The sequence below is a fragment of the Micromys minutus genome (genome assembly GCF_963924665.1).
Source record: "Micromys minutus genome assembly, chromosome: 30".
NCBI classification, from domain to species: domain Eukaryota; kingdom Metazoa; phylum Chordata; class Mammalia; order Rodentia; family Muridae; genus Micromys; species Micromys minutus.
Window position 1 is genome coordinate 20,382,795 of NC_137965.1, and position 25,109 is coordinate 20,407,903.

General features: G+C 45.1%; 1 protein-coding gene across 1 annotated transcript in view; it reads right to left on the bottom strand.

Annotated features, from left to right (window-relative positions):
• Positions 1–25,109, bottom strand: part of AGPAT4 (1-acylglycerol-3-phosphate O-acyltransferase 4) — a 95,089-nt gene that overhangs the window by 63,521 nt on the left and 6,459 nt on the right. The window contains exon 2 of the mRNA XM_080941679.1: positions 3,308–3,567. Within this exon, the coding sequence (XP_080797805.1) occupies positions 3,308–3,485 (178 nt within the window). The 5' untranslated portion in view covers positions 3,486–3,567. The remainder of the gene's footprint in view (positions 1–3,307; positions 3,568–25,109) is intronic.

Consider the following 25,109-nt stretch of genomic DNA (forward strand, 5'->3'; position numbering starts at 1 on the left):
ACCATTAGACTTATAAGGAAGTGCAATATGGATGTAAGATACAAAATCAACACACAAAAATCAGCAGTAGCCTTTTAGATAGATGGTAAAAGAGCTGGGAGAGAAAGCAGGAATCAATAGCACTCAAAAGAGCCCCAAATCATAAAATACTTAAGAACAAACTTAACTGAGGAATTATGTGATCTCTACAAAAAGACTACAAAAACGCTGATATAAAAGCTTGGAGGGGGTGGGGCTGAGTGCTATGCGGCATGCCAGAAACCTTCAATACCACCAAAAAGGAAATGAAAGCTGAAGAGGGGATGAAAGAGACACACATACACACGCACATGCACACGCATACATACTTGTGTGCATACACATAGAAAGGCATTCTATGTTCAATAAAGAATATTGTTAAAATGTTCATATTACCCAAACAGAATCTATAGATTTAATAGCCCCTAACAAATACCAGAGCCATTCTTCTCAGAAACAGAAAATAAACAAAATAACAAAAAAATTTTTTACAATTTGTATGGAAGCACAAGACACTCTTGGTAACCAAAGCAATTGTGAATGAAGGGACAGAAACTGGGGCATAGCACCTGACTTTAAACATTCCACAAAGCTACTGGAACTAAAGCTGTGTGGTGCAGGCAAAAGAGGGACCTGTAAGCCAGAATGGAGAGCCAGGAAATAAAAACGGATTTACAGCCACTGACTCGCAACCAAGACACACATCTGAGAACACAGTCTTCTAGATACATGGCATTTGGAAAACTTGGTGTCCAGATGCAGGAGCATGAAACCAGCACGTGCCTCCCCCTGTGAGAAGTCAACATGGACTGGAGGCTTAAATGTGAGACCAGAAACTATAAGATTGTTAGAAGAAAGCAGAGAGGAAAGGTTTTTGTGACATGGGTCTCAAAAGCAGAATTTGGAAATGGCCTTGTGTCAAGATTAAAAGGTTCTATACGTGGGTGTACTCGGAGAGGTGGAGTGGCAGCCAGTGCCTGATAACACGGTAGGATTAGCAGGAGGAAGAGTAATTGTGTGCAGTGTGATTGTATGGTCTGTAGATAGGATCTGAAATGTTCCCAGCCCAAAGGAGGAAAGCTTTGTAAAAAGTCTAAAATGATGCAGGGGCCTGCTAGCCTGCGTAGTATGTGTACATCAAGATAGTGCCTTACAAATATACATGATTACTGTGTCAATTGAAAATACATGGGTCTGAATAAATGTCTCAGCTGTCAAGAAAGTATACTCCAGCTCTTGCCGAGGACTGAAGCTCGGTTCCCAGGACCCATGTCAGAAAGCTCACAACCATCTCTAACTCCACTTCAGGGGAATCCGATGGTCTCTTCTGTCTTCTATGGGTATCTGTACTCATGTGTGCATGCACACACACACACACACACACACACACACACACACACACACACACACACACACTGAAAAATAATAAAGTTTACAAGTTAAGACTATAAACCCAGGCATGATAACACGTGGCTGGAATCCCAACATTCAAAAGGCAGGAAAGGAGAATTACCAAGTTCGATGTCGATTTGAACTATATAGGTGACACCCTGTCGTGAAAACAGAAAACAAAACAAAAAGTCTGGAGAGGACTTTAAGAAGCACTTTTAAGTTTAACTTCAATGCTTTCTGTTTCAGAGATAGAATACATTGTCTCTTGGTCATAGTCTAAGGTCACGGAGATATTTTCAGTGCTTAGTTTGAACGAAAAAAGGCTCTGTTCTGAATATATTTTCAGCCACGTGAATAATTGCTAATGAAACCATATTTTCTAGTTTAGGGAATGAGTTTCATCTCTATCACCACCTCACCACGAGATGCTGCAACAACACACCACGGGTGCCTCACTTTCTATTGTAGAAGCTCTGGCCAAAGGAATCACATTTCAGACAGCTTAGCAACAGAACACATACAAGCATGCAAACACGCAGGCACAAACACACACACACACACACACACACACACACACACATAACTCATCCTCCTTATCTCAAGTTTACCTGCTACTCTTTCAGGACCTATATACACACACTCATACACACATACACACACTCACATACACACACACACACACACACACACACACACACACACACACAGCTCATCCTCCTTATCTCAAGTTTACCTGCTACTCTTTCAGGACCTATATACACACACTCATACACACATACACACACACACACACACACACGAAGCCAACTAAGAAGGTTTGATAGATCATGTGAGCATCGGCTTTCTGGCTAGAATACCGCACTCCAATGATTTACTGTGATAGGCTAATCCTGGCTGTCGACTTGAATAAATCTGGAATTAACTAAAAACCCAAGCAGCTGGACACACCTGTGAGACATTTCCCATTATTTGTGTATGTATGTACAGATATATTTGGATATATATGCATATATACATACACATACACATGTATATGATGTGTATATATAAATATATATATATGTATGTGTGTATGTGTATGTATATATGCTTATGTATATATGTGTGTGTGTGTGTATTATAGATGTGAATGTGTATATATATGTATGTATACATATATACCATCCACTCTATCAGCTCTGTCCCTCTAGGAACCCTGACAGGTAGTAAGCAGTAGCACAGGGTGCTTGGGCATAGAGCCAAGTCTGTCCCTTTTCCCCTACATCACCCTGTAGGGAATTTAGGATTTCACTCTTAGAACCGCAGTATGTCTATAATGATCACAAAATAAGAGAAGGGGAAAAAATACAAGAGAGCAATATAGCATGTTGCCATTTAGTTTTCTAAGGTACACATATATACTAGACTCCTAGCACTGCAAACCGAACCAAACCAAAACTGCACGTGAGTTATATGTGTCTCCCTACAGACACAGAGAGGACACGCTGTACTGTATGTGAATTGTATGTATCTACCCACAGACACAGAGAGGGAGCGCTGTGCTCGGTATACACCAGCCATAGGTTCAGGATAACTAAGCAAGAATGGACCACTCACTTCTGAGAAGGAAATCAGGAGAAGCAGCTAGACAGAAGGCACATGCACTGTTCCCAGTCCATGTTTCATGGCTGCTCAGCTTTGTGCTATTGGCATTTCTCGCTGGCAGGATAATTGTTTTTGTTTTTTTGTAGAGTGGGGACAAAATGGACATTTAACATCTAAAGCAAACAAGCACGAGAGACAGCAGCCCAGCCCAGCTTGCTGGCCCAGCATGCCAGCCTAGCAAATGCCTGTAGAGAAGCCAGGGGCTGAGCCTCCCGTCTGGGTTAAAAGCAAGCGTGAAGGGCAAGGATCTTACGGCTGGAGACGCAGTAGCAGAGTCTGGCGTTGATCTTGCGGAACAGCTGTTTGTTGATGGGCCAGATGACCAGCGTGCACAGCTGGATGGCGTTGACAATGAGCCCCGAGGCGATGAACACGTAGCAGAAGACCAGGTGACACAGAAACTGGGACTTCAGCAACCCGATGAGATCCATGATGTGCGGATTCCTCAAAGAGAGAAATACGGATGGTGGAATAGTTCCAGAAGGAAGAAAGATCCAGGGCTCAGGAAAGTGTCTGAAACACACAAAAGTTATACATTAGCAAAGGCACGGTGTGCGTTACACTAGAGAGAATGCACCTACCTGAAGAATATACACTGGAAGTTAGAGGGTGAGTAAACTTTATTTATGGGCATTGATTCAGTAGGTCTTCCTGCTGAGCACAGTCTAGGCCCTGTTAGAACAATTTTCCCTTAATCCTCCCAGCAGCCTCAGGGATGCTACTTTTATAACAGGTAAGGAACTAGGCCTGGAAAAGTGAAGCACCTGGACCAAGGTCTTCCAAGTTACCATTCAAACCATAGCCAACATGGCATAAATTACCAGACTCACAGTGAGTGGGGACACACACACATCTATATGTATATATGTTTGCGTATATACACATATGTACATATGTACTATATAAGCATATCTGTGTATATATATATATACAGACATGCGTACATATGTGTGTGTGTATATATATATATATATATATATATGTATGTATGTATGTATGTATATGTATATATCGTGGTTTGGATATGCTTGGCATATGGGAAGTCTTACTTCCCATAGAAGGTATGGCCTTGTTAGAGGAAGTGTGTCACTGTAGGATGGCTTTAAGGACTTGGTAATGCTCAAGTTCTTCCCAGTAGGAAGAAAGCCTCCTCCTTGCTGTCTTAGGAAGAGGGTCTCTTCCTGACTGCCTTTGGATCAAGATGTAGACCTCTCAGCTCCTTCTCCAGTGCCATATCTGCCTGGATGCTGTCATGCTTCCCACCATGATGACAATGTAGTGAACCTCGGAAACTATATAAGCCAGCCCTTTATAGAAGTTGCCTTGGTCATGATGTCTCTTCATGGCAATGAAACCCTAAGACATATATGTACCATATGTGTATGTATATATACACACATATATTCATGTATCTATGGCATATATTTATATATTAGATATGTAATTTTTGGAAGGACTTAATGAAGGGATCCAATGGCTGATCTGTGAGTTATCAGTGAGCCAGAGTATGGGGTCCAGAAAACGACTCTAGAGCACCTGAGATGTGTGCGCCCATCCCATAACAGCTGTTAAATCAGAAACTCAGCCCGCGCAGAGAGGCCAGACTCACAGTGCCACTAACCAGTTTCTACATCTGGAACAAAGAACGGAATGACCTTACAGTTCAGCAGAGGGCCTCGGAAGAAAGGGTGAAGGCCACTGGCTTCTCCTGGGAGCCAAGATGACTGAAGACCACTAAGGAAAGCCTCGAGCTAAAGGACAAACCTTCTCTTAGATGGCAGAGGTGAGAACTGTTATAATGATTGATCTATATAAGTTCCCATCTATCAGCTTGTCCCAGGAATCCCACAACTTGAGGCTTTTATTTTTAGACAGAGTCTCATATACCCAAGGCTGGCTTCAATTTCTGTGTCACCAAGAATGATAACCCCGAACTTCCGGTCCATCTGCTTCCACTTCCCGAATGCTGAGGTTATGAGTATATGCCACTACACCAGACTTATGTGGTTCTGGGAATCAAACCCAGGGCTTCAGGCATGCTAGGCAAGTACTCCACCCATTGAACCACTTTTCAGAGCAAGGAATGGAGCAGCTCCCAGGCTGGGTGATTTACATAAGATCATGGCAATCTATAGTTGATTTTCCATTCAGATGGGGAGGCTCACCCAGGCTCTGAACTCTTTTCTGCAAAACAGCTCACAAGTTTCCCAGAGGGCAGAAAAGGTTCAGAGTCACAAAGATCACTCAGGGTGGGGAGATGAAAGCTGGGACTGGATCCTGAGATACTTGGGCTGGCTTTAAGATAGTTTTGACAGCTAGGCACACACCTTTAATCTTAGCACTCGGGAGTCAGAGGCAGGTGGATTTCTGCCAATTCGAGGCCAGCATGGTCTACAGACTTGAGTTCCGGGACAGCTGGGGCTACACTGAGAAAAACTCTGTCTCAAAAACAAAACAAAGAACATTGGCCAAAAACAAATAAACCAACCAACAACAAAAGGCAAGGTCTTGACAATGAGGAAGGGCAGGGAAGGCATGCTGTTGCTTGATAGGGATTTCGTGGTGGTGCCTGCAATCCTGTGCTCTACCCATACCTTTCTGGAAATAGGGAAATGTGCAGGGAGAGCTGGCCTGATCTCTTAGCAGTCAACTTGACATAGCAGACATATCCATCCTCTGTGTCACTGGAGCTGGAGTCTGGCAGTCTGGGTCGAAATCTGTAACTGTCACACTTTGCTCCCAGACTTTTCTAGCCTGTGAAAATTCCCTCCATGGTTTCAACACATCCAGTCTCTCTTTCTCTATGTAATGATAGCATGGAATTGGCAGTTTGCTCCCCTTAAACCTGGCTTCGGTAGCCACATATACAGGCCCACTTAAATGATCTACAGCCTGGCAACACTAACAGTTAGGAATTTAGTGACTGTCCCTGCACCAGCCACAAATAGCTTCAAAACAATCCAGCCACAAGTTTAAGCCTTCCTTGGGTTCCAGGAGTCTAACATCTGTAAGTAAACATTTGATTTGCCTTGTAGGCAGGACACTCGGAAGAGGAAGTCGGCTGGTAAGGGATGTGTGGGGATTAGATGTTGCCTTCCTTAATGTGTCAGAGTGTGAGAAAGAGAAATAAATTTTCTTTCCCCAGTGTTAATAGTCCAAGGACTAGTACATCTCTGCTGCCACACTAGCCAGGGTCTAAAATGGTGTTGGTGATGTTAAGGGTTGTCATCATGTAGATAAGTCATAGAGGATCAGGGGAAGATTTTGTTTATTTATTTATTTGTTTGTTTGTTTATTTATTTATTTATTTATCTATTTATTTCTTTACCTCTATGGAACTTAAGCTGACTTTCATGGCCTGGACAAGGTTGGTCCGCCAAAAACATGGACTTTGGTGTGTTAATGTTCAGGTGGTGGGGTATAGTGGGAGGTAGCCAGGTTATGGGAGAACTGCCCTTGGAAGAGATTAACGCAGATCTCATGAAACAGGTTAGTTCTCTGGAGAGTTCTCGCTCTCTGGTTTCCTGGTTTGACAGGTAAACGTTGACTCTCATGTAGACCTGCACCAAAGCCAAGGAGAAGGAAGAAGCATGCTCTAGAACCTGAAAATTAAGTTAAACCCCTTTTGTTGACACATAAACTAGCTTCTAGTATTGGGTTATAGACACGGAAAAGTGAGTTAATGCAGAGTTTATCAGACTTATATGTAAAAGAAAAGCAAATAAAATAAAATAAAACATCAGGAAATCACCTGAAGAACCAGGTAAGAGGTGATCTGGGTTGGTTAAATCAGGTCACTAACTTTTATTCTTAGGGTATGGGGGGGGTGGGAGAGAGAAAGAGAGAGAGACAGAGGTGGGGGGAGACAGAGAGAGAGAGACAGAGAGAGAAAGAGAGAGACAGAGACAGAGACAGCGACAGAGAGAGTTTTTCTACTCTCTTGACAAGGGTGTCATGGATGTTACATAAAGCAGATAGTTTCATTTGCTGAGGACCTACACTGAGGAAGAAACAGGGAGGTTCCACTCAGAAGAGTCTGAACTGTACTAGTCTCTAAATGAAGACACAGCCTAAACAAATAGGAGACTAGTGAACCATGTCTCACCCAGGGATCTGCAGCTATGAAGAAGCCATGAGGACAGTCACACTCAAGAAGAGAGGCTGAGTCTAAAATGGGATTAGGAGACATTTTTACTTTTAGATCATCTATCATCTAATCTATCATCTATCTATCTATCTATCTATCTATCTATCTATCTATCTATCTATCTACCCACCCCAGCATGTGGGAGGTAGATAGAGGAAGGTGGGTCTAGGAGTTCAGCCTGGTCTACAGAGCAAGTTCCAGAACAGCAAGCATTACATAGAGAAACCCTGTGTTGAAAACAAACAAAAAAACAAAACAAAACAAAAATTGCTGAATTTCCCATGCCAACTTAGCACCATCTAAGAACCTGGAGTCTCTGGATGCAGTGCAGTGTACAAAGCACAGAAAGAGAGAACACAGAAATGGAAGGCTACATTCCATACAAAGTATGCTTGTTCTTAACCATAATGCCCCATCCTGAAGGAAAGGAGGCTCAGAGGGACTTCCGAGGGAGTACAAACCTACGTCTTCTTTGTAAGTAAGCATAAGGCAGGACTCTACGCATCTTCGTACCACTTGATCAATGGATGAGACCAACCACTGGTGATCCTTCCCAAGGAAAAGATTAACTTTCCTCTAGCAGATTTCTAGGGAAAAGACTCATTTTTGCTACATTAAATGGCAAGGGTACAGAATTATACATAACTACGATTCTGAAATCACATATAGAAAGAACACCGAAGGCCTAGCCAGAATGCTAACAGCAGATATCGTTATACAGATACACAATGCACCCCATATACCTGTGCTCACATACTATGTGAGTGTACACATCAAACACATGTGCACAAATACACCTCACATTCCACGTATGTGACATACTCACCCCTTACACACACACACACACACACACACACACACACACACACATGCACACCATACTCTCACATGCATACCATACTCTCACATGCCAGCCTGCCTGGAGCCTGGCCCAAGGTAACTACCTCAGGAAGAAATGGGCAAAGGTAAGTTACTTTCCTAATCCTCTCCCAACACCCACCTGAAGAGAAGGTCCTCAAGGAGACCCAAGTGATAAATGAAAGCAAGTGGGCTTCAGGGAATGGAAATGACAGTAGTAGCGAAAGAGGGGACAGTTGACAAATCCGGTTTCTAGGCCAGTACCTGTGGCCTGTGGGGCAGAGGACAGGTAGGGCAGTGAGAAGAGACTGATGTCAGCCCTGGGAGAAATGAGTGAGGTTGTTTTGGGTATAGAACATTCTGATTGCAGGGTACGCTTCAGCTGGGTGAATTTAGCCATTCTTCACAAAGATGGCAAGAAATGTGTGCAACCCCAAGCAAGCCACTTAGCACGTAGTCCTGACAAACAGGCTAAGTTTAGGTTTCAGAGTCTCTGCAGTGATGTTGGCCTAAGTCCCAAAGCAAAACCAGAGAGAAAGTGTTCTAGTCTGAATTTAACCATCCACAGGACCATCTTGAACCAAAGTATTCCTCAATTAAAATATCATCATTGTCTAATGGTTTGGCAGATGCTTATATAAAATTAGCTTATTTTAAAATTTCATAGAACAAGACTCTGTCCAAGTTCTCTGTGTGGTACGTGATGTCCATTTAAGAATGCCAAACCCAGGAGCCCATAAATCACTCTGGACTTCATTATGTCCTCTAATGAACAGCCCATCATCCTTCTCCAGAATCTAATTACGGGGCAGTGAAAATCTAAGACACAGAAAATATATGCCTATGTTTATATTTAATAGTTCTGAGCAGCTTACAGGAGAAAAACAAATAGGCAGAGTTTCATATCCAAGGAAACAAAAACTCAGAAAAATCGAGGAATAACAGGAGAAAAATAAAGACAGAAACATTGGCTTTCTTTTTATTATAGGAACATGGTGGGAGCAGGAGGGAGAGGGAGATGGAGAGAGATGGAGAGAGAAGGGGGGAAAGGGAGAGAGAAGGAGAGAGAGGGAGAGAGAAGGAGAGAGGGAGAGAGGAGGGAGAGAGAGAAGGAGGGAGAGGGAGAGAGAGAAGGAGGGAGAGAGAGAGAAGGAGGGAGAGGGAAAGAGAAGGAGAGAGGGAGAGAGGAGGGAGAGAGAGGAGGGAGAGGGAGAGAGAGAAGGAGGGAGAGAGAGAGAAGGAGGGAGAGGGAGAGAGAGAAGGAGGGAGAGGGAGAGAGAAGGAGGGAGAGGGAGAGAGAAGGAGGGAGAGGGAGAGAGAGAAGGAGGGAGAGGGAGAGAGAAGGAGGGAGAGGGAGAGAGAGAAGGAGGGAGAGGGAGAGAGAAGGAGGGAGAGGGAGAGAGAGAAGGAGGGAGAGAGAGAGAGAAGGAGGGAGAGGGAGAGAGAAGGAGGGAGAGGGAGAGAGAGAAGGAGGGAGAGAGAAAAGGAGGAAGAGGGAGATAGAAGGAGGGAGAGGGAGATAGAAGGAGGGAGAGGGAGATAGAAGGGGGGAGAGGGAGAGAGAAGGGGGAGAGGGAGAGAGAAGGAGGGAGAGGGAGAGAGAAGGAGGGAGAGGGAGAGAGGAGAGAAAGAGAAGGAGGGAGAGAGAGAAGGCGGGAGAGGGAGGAAGGAGGGAGAGAGAGAAGGGGGGAGAGGGAGAGAGAAGGGGGAGAGGGAGAGAGAAGGGGGAGAGGGAGAGAGAAGGAGGGAGAGGGAGAGAGAAGGAGGGAGAGGGAGAGAGAAGGAGGGAGAGGGAGAGAGAGAAGGAGGAAGAGGGAGAGAGAAGGAGGGAGAGGGAGAGAGGAGAGAAGGAGAAGGAGGGAGAGAGAGAAGGCGGGAGAGGGAGAGAGATGGGGGGAGAGGGAGAGAGAAGGAGGGAGAGGGAGAGAGATGGGGGGAGAGGGAGAGAGAAGGAGGGAGAGGGAGAGAGAAGGAGGGAGAGGGAGAGAGAAGGAGGGAGAGGGAGAGAGAGAAGGAGGGAGAGAGAGAGAAGGAGGGAGAGGGAGAGAGGAGAGAAAGAGAAGGAGGGAGAGAGAGAAGGAGGGAGAGGGAGAGAGGAGAGAAAGAGAGAAAAAGGGAGAGAGAGAAGGAGGGAGAGGGAGGGAGAGGGAGAGAGAGAAGGAGGGAGAGGGAGGGAGAGGGAGAGAGAGAAGGAGGGAGAGGGAGGGAGAGGGAGAGAGAGAAGGAGGGAGAGAGGAAGGAAAAGGGAAGAGAGAGAAAGGAGAGAGAATATGAATGTGTATGTGGAGGTCAGAGGATGAGTTTGTGAGATAATTCTCCATCATTTATATGGGTTCTGAGGATGGTCAAGTTGGTCAGGTGTATATGACAATGACCTCTATCTGCTAACTACCCCTTAGACCCTTTCTTACTCCGTTCCTCTTCTTTCCCTCTCCCTCTCCTTCCTCCTCCCCCTCCCCTCTCCCTCTCCCCTTTCTCTCTTGGCAGGGTCTCATACTACATCCATGAACTCTCTATGTAGTGCCTGACTGACTGCAAACAGAGTCTCTTCGAACCTCAGCCTCCCCATGCAGGGATTACAGCTACACAATAAACCCTCTCTGGCCAAGTTCTCTCGGTGAAGCACGCTGGCTCTAAACAGGAGCCGGTGGCATCTGATGGTTACAGCAAATGAGTCACATTCTGTCATTGTTACATAGACCCACCAGAGGAGTGGCATACTCTGACTGCATATAGATTTCCATAGACTAGCTAAAGCTAGAGTGTGATGTTAAAATGGGGGGGGGGGGGGCAGATGAGGAGCCATGTTTGGACCAGGCCTTGTGCTTTTAATCACTGCAAAACTCCCTGTAAGTCAAGATGCCCCAGATGGGTAACCTCACCAAGAACATTTTCAATATCACAAACTTCCACCCTAGTGTCACAGGTTTCCATCACTGGTCCCATGTCTGAGGATGGGGTGCTCAGCCTGGGGAAGCTGGTTGGCTGGTCTCATCACCAACAGCTGTTTTTAAAGATGCCTAATAAAAAGTATAAAAAGTATAAAATACACGGTGGCTGGGATCTGTGGGGGCCAGACGCCCGTGTCAGGTGTCTCCTTCTGAATACCTCTGCCTTATTTTCCCAGATTGAGTCATGCACTGAGCCAGAAGCCCCTGCTTAGCTAGACTGGCTTACCAGTGAGACCCCAGACTCTCCCTTCACTACCCTCCTGGAGCTATGACTATGGGCACATGCTACCATGCCCACCTTTTGATAATGGGTACTGAACTCACGCTCTTTACACACCGAGCCAACTGCCAAGCCTGGGCAATGCATACATTTTTTAAAGTATGTAAAGTTCGTGATAGATTGGAGAAAAAAAAATCAATACGTTCCCATAGCATGAAAACCCAAACCTGAAATTTAGATAGAAAAATTCGCCTTCTAAATGGATGGTCATTTCCTCGTTTCTGCCTTGCAAGAGATTTATTACGGCTAATAAAGGAAACATTTCAAATACTGGAGGGGAACAGCACAAATGTTGAACTTGAACTGAACAAGGGTGTGATCTTCTTCTTCGTCATGACCACCACCATGTGGTAATGACCTTGGTAGGTCATAAGCCTGCGATGGTGGGAACATGAAGGAGGCTGAGGACCATAAAAGGTAGTCACAGCCTCCGCTGGGGCCATCAAAGTGGGGAAGTGGCCTTACCACCCCATCTCGGGGTCTAGAGAAGCAGGCATGAAGATGGTACCGACATTTGGTACTGAGAACAGAACACATGATTCATCTCACCTATAACCTTCAAGTCACTGAGATGCCATGGCCAGGACCAGCAGCGTTGCTGAGAGTCACTGCTGTCCTTCCCACATGGTCCTCCACACAGCTGCACATTCCTAGAGTGCTACTATCTTCAGCAGTGACAGACAGGGCCCAGTACGGACAGGACACACCCTCTAACCTCACCCCTGCTGTAGGCAACCTTCCTCTCTTCCTTCACCTCTACCTCCTTACAGTTCCCCGAATGGCTTAACTGTAGGATAAGCATCCTCTGAAAATCTAAGTCCCAGCATCTCTCCTGGAAACTGTTTCACACACAAAAGTACTGTATAAGTTCACCTTCCCACTATGTGTGCAAAGAACATGAGACACACACGAATGTCAAGTCTAGACTTGGGTCCAGTATCTGAGACATCTCACCGTATATACTCAAATATCTCCAAAAGCAAAACATAAATCCAAAACTCATCTCCACTATTTTAGGCAAAGGATTCTCAAATCCGATCTTTTTCTTACTAATGTTTCCTCTTTTGCCTCTGACCATCGATTTAAAACTTGGCTGGGAATTTCCGCAAATTTATTTTATTATCTAGTATCCTTTTTAAACGATGTTATTGTATGAGGGTGTTTTGTCTTCATATATGTCTGTATATCATATATGCCTGATATCCAAAGAAGCCAGAGAGGGCTTCAGAAGGCCTGGAACTGGAGTTACAGATAGTTATGAGCGGTCACGTGGGTGCTGGGAATCGAACCTGGGTCTTCTGCAAGAGCAGGTAGTGCTCTTAAATGCTGAGTCATGTCTCTAGCCCATTTTTTTTATGACTATGGAGAAAGACAGTAACCATAATCCTTTTGGTTCTCCATAATTTTAAAAATAAGACTCTAAGGACAAATACAGGCATGCTCTGTGGCTTTGTGACAGACAGGAAGACTGGACACCGGGGAAGACAACCACAGCCATCAGAGGTGGCCAAAACCAGTCCCCTCTGTATCTTGTAAAGCTGGTGGGATTTCATGTTGCCTCTTTCTATCCTGGTCCCACCCAACTAGTCTGTCTGGGCCAAACACTCTGTTAGGACCACTTTGTCACACAGGATAAAATATCTGTGGCCACATGGCATGGCTGAAAACCAACAGAGACGGTCAACCATATATACATGTGACAACTCCCAGCCCTGTGGAGATTCCCTTGGACCTGAAGTGAAAGGAACCGCAGGTCAGAGGCCGATAACAAAGCCACAAAGGTGGGAGACAGTGTACAAACCAATGGGCCTAGGAATGGGCAGGGATATATAAGTATAGAGAAGTGAATACGTAAAGTCAGGGCATGTGACTTTGACTCTTGGCCATCTGCACCAAATCTTGGCTTCCTCACCAGTCAGCAGAAAGCACCGACCTCCCCGTTCCCCTAAGATTAGTCCAGGCTGGGCAGACACTCTGGGGGCAAACTGCAGATCCCGTTAAAAGTCCTAGTTTCGTGGCTCAGAAAACGAGGTATGGGGCCATTTGTGCACATGGCCTGCACCCTCGTGTTTGGGTTTGTGGAAATAAACAAACGTTTGTACTCGGGTGACAGATAACCAAAGGGTTCTATGATGATTCCACAGTGACATGGGAGCTTATCTTCAGTAGGTGACCCAGGGATGCTCTATCCAGAAAGGGTAGTTCAAAGGGAATAGGCATTTATTTCCTTTCTGCATCTCAGATCCCAGTAACTAGGCTCTTCTCTCTCCTTGTCCCTGTCTGTAAGGTGCCTTTCCTTGAGTCCTGAATTCTTGGAGAGACTTTTAGTACCAATCTTTATTTTCTGGTAAAGACAGTGGGGTCAGTGGGAAATCAATATAACTACCTTTTTTTAAAAAAAAAAATTTTTTATTGCTTTGATTTTCATACAAGGATGTCAAATGAACCCAGGCCATTTTCCTGAGTAGACTCAATCATAATGGATCTGAAGAGTCTTACTAGATCGCAGATGCACTTAGGTGCTTCTCAGACATGAATCATTTATTAGAGACAGAAATGCTGGCTGTGAGTGCCCGAAATAAGTTGACTTACAGTATCCTTGTTTTCTAGACAGCTCTGAAACACAGCCACAAGCACATCAGAGCTCTCAGGTCTGAGAAATACTTCGGGGTCACTGTGGACTGGCTGTTCCTCGAAAAACTTCATTAATACCAATAGCAATGATGAAGCATGAAGCCAGACCTTCGCACTCCCTGACCTTTCTTCAGTCCTACAGTTTGGGAGCCGTACAGGCACTTCATGAAGTGGTGATGATGTACCAGTTTCTAAGAGGAGCCCAGGATGGGTTTCTTAAGGTACACATTCATTCATTCATGTACTCATTCATTCATTGATATGTTTATTCATTCACAGTAGGTCTTTGGTGTTTCATTCATTAAGTTAAAAAAAAATTCATTGACAGAGATGTATGAAACATCCTGATGAAATGCATTTGGTCTGCTACCTTCAAAAGAAATAAATCAGTAAAACCAAATCAAACAAAATTCATCACTTTGGGCCCCAAAGATTGGAGCAGCCGGTAAAGTGGCTGACTCTGGGGACCCATATGGTGGAAGGAGAGGACCACTTCTGGGAATGGTCCTCTGACCTCTATATATGCCATATGATTGGTGTTCTTCCGTGTAATTTGCACACACAATGAATGGAATTTAATTTTTTAAAATTGATTTGAGTGGTCGCTTTATACAAATATTACATTACAGTTTTGGTTCTAATGGGGCCCTTCTTGGGGTTGGCAGAGGCTAGATTTGGCATCCAACAAACTAAAATCTTTACAGGTCGTATGTCCAGCCTGAACAGACTCCCACCCCTTTCACCTCACACGGAACAGACAGATCCTCAATAAACGCTGATTAGATCCCAATTTCTAGATGATTTAATTTCTATGCAGACCACTCAGAATTTCCAAAGAACCTAAAAGCAATGGCGGGGATAGATAGACCCTCCATTTCTTGGCTACTGCAGTGAGTACATGGCAGGGGCCTCCTCAAAGGCCAAAGGCCAGCAGGCAAACCCCAGGATTGTCCTCAGTCCAGGCACACCTTGCAGGCAGCATAAACAGCCTCTTGATGACAGTGCAAAGGTACCAAACCATATATCAAACACACTCAACTGTCGCTCTCAGGAAAGCAAACAAAAGCTACTTAAACCCCAGCGGGGAGCTGCACTCTGATACTAGAGGAAGGAACTCATAGCTGACAGACTCACCCTTTAAAAAAAAGTCTTTCATTAAAATACAAGTAGATCTAGTAGAAAGCAAAGGATTCTGTACTATTTGTGGGAGTCATTTCCCAAGTCCTGTAGTCATGAACACTTTGAAATTATCCCTGTTATTATGGTAATCCACACACACTAGGGAACTTGCAAAGCTTTAAGATATAGAACCAAAATCTACCTGGGAACAAACTAACCAGATTTGGGCTTTATTTCTTCTCTCTCTCTCTCTCTCTCTCTCTCTCTCTCTCTCTCTCTCTCTCTCTCTCTCTCTCTCTGTGTGTGTGTGTGTGTGTGTATGTATGTGTGCTCGAGTGCATGTATCCTAGACTTTGTTTTGTTCTTCACTAGATAACAGGTTGCAGGAAAGACTTTGTTTTTAAAACACGGTCACAATCTTGCCTTTACGTACTGTTTAAGTAATTTTAACCATCCTATATATTATGTGGCAGTCCCGCTGGACTGGCTGAATTGCTACTTCTGTTTTGTCATTATGTATTTAAGCTTTTCTTTTTCTTTCCTTTTATGAGACAGCCTTGCCTTATAGCCAAGAACAACTTGGAGCTCACTATGTAGCCCAGGCTGGCCCTGAACTCTGAGATCCTTCTACTTCGGTTCTAAACCTAAAAGAATACACTTCCTTCCCCAGATTTGTTTTAGCTTTTTGTTTTGTTTTTCAAGAATAAATAACGAAGTGGTAAACATTGTAGACATGAAGGTTTTCTTTCCCCTGATTTCTGGGCTATGTCTCTCGGCCTATAGGTTTGAAAAACAATCATTTGAAAGTGTTCGGTGAACACTGTCCAGTTACATTTTGTGATAATGTAACTGTTCTTCTCCTGATTACTGGCAACAATCGTGAATGCCTTACTTCTTCATACCTTAAAACTTGTATCTTGTGTTTCAGGTGTTTTTTTTTTGTTGTTGTTGTTGTTGTTGTTGTTGTTCTATTCTTTGAGACAATGTCTCCAAATGTAGCCCAGGCTGGCCTCCAACTCTGAGTTCTCATGCTCATTAATCTCTTGTCTCCTCAACACAGGGAGGCAGAGGCAGAAGCAGGATATCTTTGAATTCAAGGCCAGCCTGGTCTACATCATGAGTTCCAAGAAGATCAGAGCTACAGAAAGAGACCCCATCTCAAAAATCAAAACCCGACCTCTTTGTATGTTACTCACATATAACATTTAAAGTGAACTTTTTTCAGTTTGTTAGCTTTTATTTGGGGCTGGGGGGGGGGGGGGCTTTAACCCATTATGAAGTAAAAATGATTATTTTGTTGTTTTTTGGTTTTTAAACCCAGGGACAAGGGACTGAGGTACATGTTTTACATACCAAAGCAGACCTGGCCTCCGGGTTCTCCCAGGATCCCTCAGCATACTCTGCCCCCACCCCTGAACTTTCCAGCCCAGGGACTAGACGTCCTGTCCCTAGAGGCCGTTCCCTATGTAATCCAGACATTTTGGTCTCCTCTGGTCTTCTCCTCTCTTGGCTGGCACACCCCTTTCTCTTTTTCCTCTCCGTCCCTTACCCCTCACCTTTCCCCCAAACTGACTTCCCTGGCCTAGGTCCTTGGGGTCAGTAACCATCCCCCCTTGCCACCCCCAGAGCAGCTTCCCAATAAACCTGCCTTTAACCTGGTTTAAATTGGCCTATTGCACCAGCGGCGGAAATATAACCTATCATTTTCACCATGCTAAAGCACAGAAAGCTATTCTTCCTGCCCTGACTTCTCAGCCTGCAGAAGATGGGGAAATGGTCATTTTCTAACCTACCTTTCTTTCCCATTGTTTAACCTTGTTCCCTGTTTTTAAATCTTTACATACCCAGGTCTGGTTGTTTTAATGTTTGTTTTTTTTCTTTTCCATTTTCATGTGTGTGAGTTTTGTATGGGGCGGGAGGGGGGCACACGTGTGTGCAGAGTCCTGTGAGATCTGAGGTTGAGGCCGGGGAATTACCATTACTGTTCCTCCACCTTACTCAGTGAGGCCGGTTCCTCAATCAAACCCAGGGCTTTTCCCTTCCTCACTGGCTCTGGGGATCCCCAGACTCCTTCTGAGTTCCACTTGGGTCACCACACACGCACCACATCCGCATGGATTCTGAGGATCCAAAATGAAGTCCTCATATTCACACACGGAGTGGTTTACTTAAGCACTGAGCCATCTCCACAGCCTGTTCTAGCATCTTAACAATAGGATACTCTTTACAAGGATTTCAGTAAATGTAATCTCTTTCCATGTTGGTGAACATTTTCCCTTTTTATCCCCACTGCCACCATGGTCAACGCAGTAATGGATGCTGGGCCTGGAATCACTGAGTCACCCTGGTGTGCCCAGCTCCAACTTCACCACACATTTCCTCTTAAAAAGCCACACTCCAGGGTATCTCACATGCTGTGCTCAAACATTTCCTTCTTCTCGCTTCCCTGTGTTTCCCAATTAATTTCCCCAGGTTATCTACCATTTGGTGGATCTTATTTAAATTTTTAAGGCTCAAAGATCTACAGTGAATTTAAAAATATTTACTATATTTGTGTGTGTGCACATGCGGGTACACCACACGCGTGTGATGTAGCATATCTCTACAGTCCCTGCAGGGATAAGAAGGTGACACTGGGCACCCCGGAACTAATGTCACAGATGGTTGTGAGCTGCCATATGGATGCTGAAAACCAAATGAGGTCCTCTGCAAGAGAAGGCGGGGCTTTTATCGACGAGCCTCAACCCTTCACTAACATTCATGAGCAAGTTTATAGCCATCCCTGGACGAACGCTTTGTGACTTCCTATTCCAAGTTTATTTATCTGTGTATTTTGCAAAGAACGAAGGCCCACATAAGTCCTCTGTCTTGATTTCTTTCAGCCACTTACTCCCGTGCTCTCTGTCCCTAAACCTCTCAGACCCTTGCTTCCCCTTATCCTTCCCCCTGACCTGACTCAGAAAACCACGGAGAAGACAGACTAAGGACACGGGTGGAAATATGGTTAAAGTTATGTATGTCTTTGTTCAACTAATATTTATGCAGTACCTACTGTGTGCTTGATAGCACTCTCCTGCTCGTGGTAGCTTAACTGAGGGGAAGGGCTTCTTCCAGAACCCCGGGGGCACTGTTTCACTTGGCCTGTCTCAGTAGTATGATTTAGCAAATCCTGAGGTTTACTGCAAGGACTTAGAACTTCCTCTCCTAAGCCTTGGCCCTGAGCCCTATGCTAATAGGAATTTCATTAAAGATCATTGCCCAATGACCAGAATGAAAGCTGCACTGGGCTCAGTGCTGAAAGCAAGACTGTTCTGGCTGCAGTTCCCATCCTACTCAGAACTCCATTTCTAAGAAAGCAAATTCTGGCAGCTTCGAGACTAGAAACACAGATGACCACACCTCACAAACTTCTCAAGTGGTAGAGCACAGCAGAGGCCATGTTTGCTCTCTGGAGGGCAGTGCTAAAACAGCTAATATCACATGTGATCTACAGATGCTCCAGAGGTAGACCACCCACATGGGGATCTGAGTTCACAGCCCCCAGCACTCACATAAGAGGCAGATACAGTGGTATGTGCTTAAAATCCCAGTGCTGGGAAAGACACAGAGCTGCTAGCTAGCCAGCCTAGTGTAATGAACACACCCCGGGTTCACTAAGAGTCCCTGTCTCAAGAAATTAAGATTGAGAAGCAAGCAAAGAAATGGCTGGTGTCAACTTCTGGATAGTGTACACACATGTACACATGTGTATACACATACACATACCCCACTGGTCTTACAGAAGACAAGCCATAAGCAGAAGTGGGCAGATATGGTTTAGTGTGTTAGTTAAAGCAAATGAATGAAGCCTCATGCAGAAAGACCTGAGGGAATTCCAGCTACCAGGAAGAAGATATTCATCCTTAGCCATGACATAGCAAGAGCCCTGGTGGATGTCAACACTGTCAAAGCATCTTTGGGCGGTAAAATGGACCTTCCTACACTCGCACAACCTCTGTGAAACTGGAGCAGTAACAGAGGTTGATCCAATGTCACCCTGACCCTCCACCCCCACCCCGCGCACAGCAGCAGATGGGAAAGGCTGGGGCAACATCCCCATGACTCTGCAGATGATCTACCAAAGAGTGAGCCAAGCAGAGGCCTGTGTGCCAAGCAGCAATTGCCTCCATTGAGAAAAACCAGGCTTGGCAAGAAGTCTCTAAGGAAAACTTGGCCAGGTCGCAGGACTGTTTCCCTTCATGGAAGGCCACTCTGAAAACCTAAGATTGGATTCTCTGCTGTCCACCATGGTAAAAGCGGTGCTCCCGGATGAATGCAATGGGTGACCGTATTCACCAGATTCGACAGGGTGCAACTCACAAGACACTTCATGAATCATATATGTGAGGAGAAAGACATGGGAGGAAGCTGCCTTCTGATGGCCAAAGTCACTGGAGTTAGCTCCCTGGGGCCAGTGATGGTGGAACACAGGAGACACTGAGGAAGCGTGGGTTCTCAGCAGGAAGATAAATAATGGAGAAGAAAGGTGCTCATATACACTGGCTAGGAGCTAAATTGGCCCCCAGACAGAAGTTGGAGATTTCCCACTTTCCCTGGAAGTATATCTACAGCATCAAACACAAAACATGCTGTTGAATATTTGGGGACGGTGCCATATGTATAATGTCAGCACCCAGGAAGTAAAGGCAGGGGGACCAATAGGTTAAAATCATCTTTATGTACATAAAAAGTTCAAGACCAGCCTGGACTATATGACACTCTAACTCATAAGCCAGTAAGGTGCAACCATAAAAACTGTTGAAGCTCCTTGTGTCTGGTGACCTCTGCAGTGGCTCTGTAGAGGAAGCTTCTCCAGCTGTACCTCTCAGCCCTCAGTAAAGAAAAGCTTGTCTTCTACAAAGGGTGCTGGGGTGGAGGTGAAGGGGCAAAATGAGTGGAACTTCTGCTATAGTTAGGGTTTCATTGCTGTGAAGAGACACCATGACCAAAGCAACTCCTATAAAGGACACCGAATTAAATGGGACTGGGTCATGATGTCAGAGGCTCAGTCCATTATCATCACGGCTGAAAGGATAGCAGCATTCAGGCAGACATGGTGCTGGAGGAGCTGAGAGTTCTACATCTTGATCCAAAGCCAGCCACAAGACTCCAGCCAGACTTTGGCAATATATATGAGACCTCAAAGCCCACAGTGACACACCCCTTCTAACAAGGTTACACCTATCCAACAAGGATATACCTCCTAATAGGGTCACTTTCTGTAGGCCAACCATCCCAACCACGAGTCTATGGGTGGAGAAACCTATTCAAACAACCACACCTTACTTCTAATATAATTCCTGATCAAAGATAAAGGCAATAAAATTACAATTAGGTAAGCACTAAGCCAACTCTGGATATAAACTGACCAAGTGATTGAGATATGAAATGCCCACACTGTGGTACTGTTCACCATGGCTAAAGAACCAAGTATCATGCCATGTGAAATAAGGTAGACCCCTAAGATGCCCTGCTGCATAAGCTGAGCTGAATCAGAATAAGACAGAGTTGGCCCAGTGGCATACAATAGCTCATGAAAGGCAGAGTTAGAACCTGAGCCCCTCGTGGTTTGGACCCAGAGAGATCTGAAGACCAACTGATGGGATTCAGGGATTTAGGGAGTGACAGAAAGTTTTAAGCTGGTTTTTGGTGATGGCTTCATAGTAAGTATATGACTCATCTAAACTCAATAAACCGTACACTTTAAACGGCTATATTTTATGATGGGAAAAAAAATCTTATCTCAATAAAGCCATAAAAACTTGTAAATGAGGGTCAGTGACATTACTTAGAGCACGGGTTCTTGACCTGTAGATCATGGCCCCTTTGTGGGATGAACAGCTCTTTTACAGGGGTCACCTAAGACCAACAAAAAAACATAGATACTTATATTCCAATTCATAACAGTAGCAAAAGTAGTTAGAAAGCAGCAATGAAAATCATTTTATGGCTATGGGTCACCACAACCTGAGGAACTGAACTGAAATCCCAGCTTTAGGAAGGTTGAGAGATGCTATAAAATAAAACAAATGTAATAAATAGCTTAGATGAACCAGTGCAAGGAAGGAAGAAAACATCTTCAGTGACTGAAACTTCAACATCAAGACGAAATCTTAGAGTATAAGAAGTTCAAGTAATTCTCTTTACATAGATGTAAAAGGACCAGAAAGATTGGGAACAATGGGAGAGAAAAAAAAAACAGGCCAAGACAGCTTTGTCTCATCTGGTTCTTAGGGGAATCAAACAGAAGCCTAGCTCTTGATGCGCCTGGCCTCCCAGGCTCTGATTTTTCACCGTACAGACAGGATGTTAGAAGGCGATGCGGTCTGTCAAATGCTGGTACAGAAACAACACCCTTGCTTTGGCATCATCTCAAATGACTCACCAGTAACAGCCCTGATGGAGTAAAGGAGCTCAACTCAACCAGATTTAGTTCTAGTGTGTGCAGTGCTGGTCCAGAAGGATCTAGCACTCCTGAACTACAGTTCGGAACTTTACGCTCCTGAATTTTTGAAATTGGGTATTTTTCCCCCATCTCCAGCCTTGTGACATTTTGCCAGCTTCCTTGAGACATCCCAAAGACTGAGAACCCAATGGCTCCACCCAGATGAAGATCTTACGTCTTCCTGCTCTTTAAACAGTGATCCGTCTTTGCAGGAACACTGTGGGAAAATAAAGTCAAGAAGGCAGGAATTCACCATTACTCTGGCCCATCCTTTCCTGCCTAAAAACAAATTCTCTGTAGATGAAACTGACATGCTCTCCCATCGGACAACACAGTGTTACCAGCACCGGCACAGTGAAACTGGGTGTCTCGAGATTCGATGTAGAGAGTCATCCTTTCTATACTGAGATGACACCATATGATCTGACTGTCCCCGTGGCAGCCACATGCTGAATCTAACCCCCATAGTAAAACGAAGGTGCTACTCATGACTCCCCCAGTGTATGAGACCAAGGAATTGTATCTGTACACAAGGGGAAGTCCCCACAGATTCTCAAACATGGATGACGATGGTCCCAGATGGAAACTTAATGTGAATCTCTTCCTTAAAATATGCCCTGGGTGCAGAGTAGGTTCAAGGTTAGCCTGGGTTACACAGTGAACTCTTGTCTCTAAAATTAGCCATACCACAGTTACCTCCTAGGTGTCCAGCTGCCTTGGGGCCATAAGCTAGAAAAGCTGCCCAGAGTTCTGGGAGGCCTGTGGGCACCCTCCACAAACTGGCACATGGGAAACCTAGTAAACTCAGTGCAGGATGGGCTGGGAGAATTTAGGGCCTGCCCAAGTAAGAAGGTAGGGCTCCTTTTCAAGGACCTTAAGGAACTTCAGGACTAGTGGATATAGTGTGTTGTCCAAAAGGCTGGATCCTACATGCTGATGGAACAGTTGACAAGTCTATGAAATTACCTCAAGCTTAACTGATCCATTATTCTGCAATCTGACCAACCAGGATAACACCTGTAACTATTATAAAGTTCCCCTATACCATCTGAAAGGAACTTTAAAGTCAGAAACTCATTCAAATGAATATGTGACTTCCACCCCAGGACCGCCCAGGGCTGAAGATAAATACTCAGAACTAGTGGTGGCTGGTCCCTTCCACCTGCTGTTCTAGAGGGATGCAGGGATTCTGCTCCTGAGTAGTGTGACCACAACAGATCACAGGAACCATGCTCACCCACCTAACAGAGACAGCTTTACCAAAAAAAAGAAAAAAAAAAAAAAAAAAAAAAAACCTCCAACAAACCAGCCAGCTTTGCAGTGTGGAGAAGGTGAATTTTCCATATTTCCTAAATATTACTATACCTCTGACTTGAAATGTATATTGACTATAGAAACACATTTCTAGACTATTGGAACTTTCCACCAATAGTATTAATAACACTCCAGAAAACAAGCAAACAGATAAAACCAGAGCAAGGTGTTCTTGTGATAAGACTGGCTGGTTTCTCCCCCACTTTCTCTTTACTTATGAGTGGACCCTTGGCTGTTTCTGCATTCTTACAACGTGAGGTCCTAAGATCACAGTACCTGAAGAAGCTGTAGTGTGAAGGTACTGACCTTGACTCCAGAGCAGGATCCTAGAGCCAAGAAGCAGCTTGCCATCGTGATATGAATACTCTCTGTCCATGGACAGGATTATTGGAGCTCAGAAAGAACAGGGTATGTCCTAGAATAGCCCAGAAAGGGGGGGCCATCCTAGCAGAAGTGGGGAAGATCCAGAGCAAGGTGAGAAATAACAAACCTCCACTAAATGTTTTAATGGCAGAAGAGAGACCGGGAGTGAAAAGCAGTCATGGCAAGAACAGTGTTAAGGTGACAGTCTCATGCAACCACCGCCTCTTCTAGGACTCAGACTTGCCATTTGGATATAAATGACAGAGAGACAGGACAAAGCCCACCCCCACCCACCACACAGTGACACACCCCCTCTAACAAGGTTACACCTATCCAACAAGGACATACCTCCTAATAGGGTCACTTTCCACGAGAGGCCTTAGAGACTGGCCCAAGTTCGTTCTGTACACCACAGATGGCCCCAAAGACGGGAGCCTTGGTTACAAAGTTTCCATTGACCCTGGACTCCTTGCTGACCATGCAGGAAACAAAGGCAGCACTCACAGGGACATCAGATGAGCCAGCCCCTTGTGCCAGTAGGAGTGTTCAAGGTCTCATGGCCAGTGAGTTGAAGGCTATTCATGGGACCGAATCTAGACTGTATGCCCTGGCTCTGCTTCCCTCTGCACAGTGCTGTGCCTCATGGTCTCTAAAAGGCTCCATGTGTATGTGGGTGGTGCTCCAAGAGTGGCCAAATTAAAAAGCAGGCGTCATCCCAGGTTCTCGCTAACGGAGCGTCTGGGTCACATTACTGGCTCTGGTGACTGGCAGGTGGAAGTTTAGTAATGGGCAGTGTTAGAAAAAAAAAACATCAGCTTGGCTGGAAGCTGGCTCAGCACCCCCAGGACACAGCTGGATCTGACCTTACAGGGTAGGCAGTTAAGGAAGGGAAGGAAGCAAGGTGGGAGTTGTCGAGGACCAGAGGCCACAGCTCAGCCATCGAAGAGGAGAGAAGGGAAGGGAGAATGGGATGATGGGGCTCAATGGAGCAAAACCTGGAACCAATAAATAAACAACTGGGCATGCTCAGAACCCACCACTGTCTTCTCTCCCAAGCTCACTAAAATGTTAACCTGTTAGTCCTCTACAGCAGAAGGCCAAATCGGGATTTAATTGACATCTCAAAATATTCGATATATGCTTTGGTCTATGTGACTTTTTTTTTCCCCATCTTTCCTATGAGTCAGTGTGGTGAGATGGAAAACCAAAGTCTCTGTCCATTTTGCATCTAAGAGAAGTCTTTTTCACAGCAGAAGAAAACCGACAAAGATTCCGAGGCTGTGCGATGTAAGCCTGTGCCAGCATTTTATTATAATGCTGTGCAGAGCCAAGCTGGGGTGCTTGAGTATTCTTAGCACTGAGTTCATTAACCGGCTTCATGTCAGGCCAGAGAAAGTGATACACAGAACCTTCACAGACACCGCTGGAGAAAGGATACGTTGGCATGCGCTTAGGTAAGATGCTCACCATCTAGTGAGAGCTGACTGAGGGACATTGCTTAGTCAAGTGACTATGTGACAGTACAGAGAATAACATGACATTTGGCATCTGGAAAGAACAGCATAGTATACCTTTCCTTAGCTCCAGAGTGTCAGAGAGGTCCCTCAAGACAACCACTCACCGAGTCCCGGATTCTCTGACCTGCTCCCTCCCTTCCTCTACAGGCCTCCACTGGGACAGCCTTGTGTTTCTTCCTAGGCCATAGCACCTCTCGAGGCTTGCCTCCTTGTATTGGAGGGCCTGTGAGCTAATGTAAACCCTTTCTCCTTTAAGTTGCAGAGTACTTCATCACAGTTGGAGTGGGCAGCGGAATGGGACTTGGCAGCCGACTGGTACATTCAAGGAGGCATGAGACCACTGCTGCAGAAGACAGCAGAGGCAAGATCGCAACTGGCTCCTCCAGTT